Genomic DNA, 6,000 nt, shown 5'->3' on the forward strand with positions numbered 1-6,000 from the left:
GGAAGGTAAAGGAGAGTTGAAACAAATTTGAAAGAATTTGGGTGGGGCACAATGCCTTGGAATCATATTTAACCAAACTGGAATCACCATTGGAACTTAAGGCAAACCTGAGTAAAATGCATTGTGTGTGAGGCCCTTCAGCAGCTAGTAAGCAAGGCAGTTAGAAAGCGTGTGTGTGAAAAACAGGTAATTGAACTGCAGTGTTATGCATTGTTTTAAATCAAGCATGTACAACAGTCATTGCAATTACATCATACTACTTTTGAAACTCTTAAATAAGCATTGCTGTGGGCTGTGTGTGTTTCTTGAGAGCCTGTATAGCAACAGTCATCTTCAGATCTCACTTCTTGCTTCAGTACTTTTGCCTTTTTTTCATGCACACATACACCAAAATAACTGACTGCATGTTAACTTTTCCTCTGCAGCATATTGCAGTCTTTGTGGAAAAGCCTTTTACATTATAGTGAATTTTTAATAGTACAGATGGAACTGAACTCAGTGACATGCTTACCTATAATTTTTCTTTTTAAATCCAAGGATCAGAAACTTTTGTTACAGCTCTTAACAAAAGCTTGTGTTCATAAAAGCCTTCTCTGCTTCTCTTTTTTGAGCAATCTAAATTGGGTCAGTAGAAACAAAAATTAGATGTTGCGATGCCAGAGGCTGTCCCATTATATAGAAAAATAAAATTTTTTTGCTTAATTTGATGCTATTCCTTCAGAGTTCTTCTCCCTGCCACCCCCGCCCCCCCCCCCCATGCCCAACCTATCTGTGTTCATGCCTGGGCATTGCGCTATTCCTAGCTCTTCTGAATCTTCAATATACTTCTTTAATAGGACATCTTTCTTCAACATCTGACTCAGATTCACCTCTGACATTAATGTTTAAACCTGTGTTCACTTAAGATTCTTTTCCTTAAAGTCTGGAAATGTTTTATGCAGTGGTGACTTTTTTTTGGTTGGTGTTTCATTTTTCTTCTAGTAACTTGAAAGTAATGTACACTCATACATGTATGCTTTTTTTGTATAACCTCTTGGATACTGTTAACAAAACTCCAAATGACCCTGATGGCACAGACTGTGCTTTAAAGTATACAATTGAAAGAATTTTTTAAGTTTGAATACCAGATATTGGGTATTTTTCATGGTACTTCTACTCCATAGTTGTTTTTAATTTGATATTGGGGTAATTTCTAACACATGAACACTTAGGCTATAAAATAGTAAAATAGCATGCAAAAGCAAACCAACCCATTTTCCTAGTGTAGAAAAACCACATTTTATCTGAAGGTGTCTAAGGTGTCTACCTCAACTTACTTTTCTCAAATTATTCCCTGATAAACTAGAATGAATTAGACTTATGTATAATATTTAATATGGGACAATTAAAATATGTATAAAATACTGTCCTGACCTTAATAACCTATGTGAAGACTCACACTATTTTAAATAGTTTCAAATAGAAACTAGGGATTGCTTTGACCTTTTTAGGACCCAGTCTTTATACTTTTTCACTAAAGTCTGCATGTCTTTTTTGGTGAGTAATTTTCACTATTTGCTTTACTGAGTAATATGCCATGAACATTCATTAAAAGTTTTTCCTGCACTCTGCCCCCCCATCTTACCCAATGCATTTAGGATTTTGAAAAACATGAGTAATAGATAACATCAAAATCTGAAGCTTTAGTTTTATTTCAAGTATAATGATAGACTTTTAAAATATAGTTTAAAAGACAAATATAGTTTAAAATGCATTTGGATGTTGTTTAGTAGACATCCCATAAGCCCACTATCCTAGTATGATTTCTCCCCAATTCTTTGCAGAATTACAGAACCAAATCATGTTAGTCCTGGAACAAATGTTGCAGAATATCTTAATGCAACTATATCATTATACAGACAAGGAAATTTGAGGATCAGTGTGATGGTTTGCTAGGGTCACTCAGCTAGCTTGTGGAATGACCTATGTATTCCAGCTCCTTTCTTTCACTTTTTTCTTTTTTTTTCTTTCTTAACATTTGAACTTTACAGTATTAGGTCTGATACTATCCACTTTTATTTAGAGTAGTTAGCATGTAATAGCCACTTAGTTCTTTGACTTCATTAAAAGCAAAGAAAATTCTTCCTCAAAGACATTGGGGCAAAAATTAGGCATTCCTACTACTATTTCTACTTCTTAGAAAATAGAGCATTAAAGCACGCAGCCTGTCTTTATCTAAAAAGATGGAATATGGAGCCACTTTGTGTCTTAAACTTCAGTCCACATATGTAGCAATTATCTGCAGACACTATGCACAAATGAGAAAAGATAGCTTATTCTAAATGAGTATTTGTCCAGTCATTAACTCATTTCACTTTTTTGAATATCTTTTCCTTTGGGAAGGGAAGTCTTGCCTGGTCATGAGTTCATTATTATTACCTTTGATATGGTTTAAACTTCATTTGAAAAAGTGGTTCCTTCTTGTTATTTCCCTCCCTCAGGCTGGCTGCATCCTAGCATGCCCAGTTTTAGCCTGGCGTGAGCTTTTATGGCATTTATAAATCCCTCCTTCCTGAGGGTTTATAATGACAGTGCTAAAAAATCACCTTGACTGAACTGTGAACATTGCCATTGAATTTGAGGGGGCCTGAGAATGTTCTTTAGTCTGTTTTATTTTGACAAATTTAACATACTAAGGCTTTTCCACTTTCTGCCATAAACCTAGGTTTATAATACTTTTGAGGTACTAAGTAACATTACCTGTTTTTCTCCAGGTGGATAAATTAGATGCTTCAGAATCACTGAGAAAAGAAGAAGAACAAGCTACAGAGACACAACCTATTGTTTATGGTAATCTCGCTCTCTTTTTAACCCCACAGAAAATAGTAGACAAATGTTTCATTCTTTAGGGATCCTACCTCAAAACAGAAATATAGCAAGTTTCTAAACTGTAGAAGGCTCACTGAGTTTAGGAATAATTCTGCCATCTTTTTCTGAAAATAATCTTAAAGCAGACATTGACATTGTTGATGAAGGTCATCTTAAATGCATAGACAGTACTTAAAAACAGTCACTTAAGATCATAAGTTAAATTTTCCTATTGCCTGCTCACTGATTGATTCATAAATTACTAAGAAAGAAGTATTAATGAATTCAGCTTTCAGAAGTACAGAGGTAAGAGAACATGCCAAGGCTGTCTTTAGTGTGCTTTACATAAAGAGTACATCTTTTTAAGTTCTAACCAGGGCAGAGAACTGGGTTATTTCCATTTGAGAACTTTCCAGAGAGATAGGATCTCGAAAGTCTCAGTGAATATTGAAGGCAATTTAATTTCTTCTTCCACGTGCAATTCTGAACTACTTCCTTTTCCCTTTCACTCTTGGTGAACAGACTCGTTTGAACAGTGAATTAGAAGCGTTACAACCCGGTGTTCTTTGGAGGAAGGCATAAAATTGTGACCATTAGATCTTAGCTTGCTAAAGGAAATAATAATATACAAATTATTGCGAGAACTCATTATTATAGTTAAAAAGTATATGGGGAATTTAGAGGACTGTGTAGTTTTGATAAAGTTGGAGAAGACCAATTTAAAAGTAGATTAAAGATGATTAGATTAAAGCAGGCTAAAATTAAAAAAAAACAGGCTAAAATATTTGAGTGAGATGTTCGACATATTTGAGATAAGGAAACAGTAGGAACAATACTGCTTTGGGGACACCTATTGAATTTGGCTTACTTTCAGAGTGTTTAAATGGAGAGTCCTTCTAGGCAGTTGAAAATTTCAGTATCAAAAAAAAGAAAAAGAAAATTTCGGTATCGAGGTGAAAAGCGGTTTTTACAAACTGTTGGTTTCCAAAAAGAATTTGCTCACAATAATTTTGGTTTTCATGAAAAAAGACATGAGGTCACTTGTCTGAGAGAAACCTGATACTAGGCTTACGTTCTAGTGGAGGATTACGAATACTTTTATAGGAGAGTGGGTAGATAGCCTCCTTTTAGATAGCCAGGTTTCCTACAGGTTGTTTTCTTTATGTGATCACCATTATTTAAAATACATAAGAGTGTTGGGCCGCCTGGCTGGCTCAGTCAGTAGAGCATGTGACTTGATCCTCAGGGTTGTGATATCGAGCCCACTGTTGATGGGTAGTTTACTTAAAAACTTTTTTTTTAATGAAGTACATAAGAGTGTTAACATAGTTTTTGAAACAGTATATATGCTCTAATGTATTCATTCCCATTGCATATTTGAATATGTTTTGTTATTTTTGATTTCTCTTACTTAGTACTGGATTCTTTGCTAGGTATGCATTAGGTTGCTATTTCATTACTGTTTAGATAGCTTAAATCAGAAATATTTTTAAGATTGATTGATTGATTAAGAGCTTGGATCTGGACAGGGGCTGAGGGAGAGAGAATCTCAAGCAGACTCCTCTCTGAGTGCAGAGCTTGCCATGGGGCTTTGATCCCATGACCTGAGAGTCCAGATTCAGATGCTAACCTACTCCAGGTGGCCATTTAAATTAGAAATTTAAACCTATCTTTAAAAGTTCATTTGTACAACAAAAAATAAAAAATAAAAAATAAAATAAAAGTTCATTTGTGAGAAAAACACATCTATTAAAAAATTAAGCTTTCCTGTGCTTACTATATTGTTCCCAGATACAATGTGCAAATACCAGCTAGTGATAAGCTTATTGGCAGCTGTCTTGCTCGGTCATGTGGCGCATGCCTCTGCATATTGCCTTAATGAAATAACATAGTTACTGTTACAGTTCTGCCCTCTGCCTTGAATTGTTGGCTTTTTAGGCAGAACCATTCTTAGGATGATTGTCCTGCCAAAATTGTAATAGTCAAAAGCACCACTACAAAACTCATTCTAAGTTGTGATAATGTTATTAGAGTTGGGGAGATTGGAGTGTAATCATCCTATAATGCTAACGGTTTCTCCCACCTTCCACCCCCCATCCCCTGCCCCTTCTTGTCTTTCTTGTTTTTAGGTCAGCCCCAATTGATGCTGACAGCAGGACCCAGTGTTGCAGTCCCTCCCCAGGCACCTTTTGGCTATGGTTATACTGCACCACCCTATGGGCAGCCACAGCCTGGCTTTGGGTACAGCATGTGAGAGAGAATGCTGATCCTGTAGTCGCCTATTTTCGTACTGAAACATCGTCTCTACCCACTTCTCAGTTTATAATGGGAAAACAGGCACATGTTCTTGTAACCTTTATTTCATGAAGGACTACTTTTTGTTTCTAACTATAAACTCGGATCACCTGTGTTAAAAGCTTATTTCACATTCCGCATCATTTTAGAATTTATTTTCAAAGGGGAATAGTTTCAATGTTTTATTCACTTGGGCTTTTTTTTCTTCCCCCTCATTCTTTGAAGAACTGCTTAATAATCTGTTGTGAAGAACCTGATTTGCACTCTGTAGTGTTTAAAGAAAAAAAAACTCTAATATTGAATCTCTTAAATTTAGTGTATGTAAACAGCTTTCGATATGTATTGTCTAAATGCATTTAAATCTCTTTTACTCAAAAGCTACAGCAAAAATACTGGTATGTGACCACGTAAGACTGTCAATGCCAACAAAGACAACACTAATCAGCATATCCTACAGTGGATTGCAGTGCTCTCCAAATTATTTGAAAAATGCATTACAGACAACTTGCCTGACTTTGAGCATAAAAGGCCCTCTAACCTATGCAGGTTTCCTCATTACGCATCTAGAAAATGCTAGTGTGTTTTTGCTCACTTCATATGTAACAGGTGCCCTTATGTTGTGCTGTATCCTGTGCTTTTTCTGTGGGACCATTCCATTCAGGAACAGAGCACCATGATTCCAATCTGTGTGTATTTACTAACCCTTCCCTGAGGTTTGTGTATGTTGGATATTGTGGTGTTTTAGATCACTGAGTGTACAGAAGAGAGAATTCAAACAAAATATTGCTGTTCTTCAGTTTTGTTTGTGGAATTTGAAATTACTCAAATTTAAAATAAATTACTGGACTGTGGAAATAA

General features: G+C 35.7%; 1 protein-coding gene across 3 annotated transcripts in view; it reads left to right on the plus strand.

The window, feature by feature from the left end:
• CLTC (clathrin heavy chain) overlaps positions 1-6,000 on the plus strand; it is a 66,437-nt gene extending 60,437 nt beyond the window's left edge. For all 3 annotated transcript variants that reach the window (XM_025440716.3, XM_025440717.3, XM_025440718.3), the window contains 2 exons: positions 2,754-2,829; positions 4,977-6,000. In XM_025440716.3, coding sequence (XP_025296501.1) covers positions 2,754-2,829; positions 4,977-5,101 — 201 coding nt within the window. In that variant the 3' untranslated portion in view covers positions 5,102-6,000. The remainder of the gene's footprint in view (positions 1-2,753; positions 2,830-4,976) is intronic.

The sequence above is a fragment of the Canis lupus genome, chromosome 9 (assembly GCF_003254725.2).
Source record: "Canis lupus dingo isolate Sandy chromosome 9, ASM325472v2, whole genome shotgun sequence".
Taxonomy (NCBI): Eukaryota; Metazoa; Chordata; class Mammalia; order Carnivora; family Canidae; genus Canis; species Canis lupus.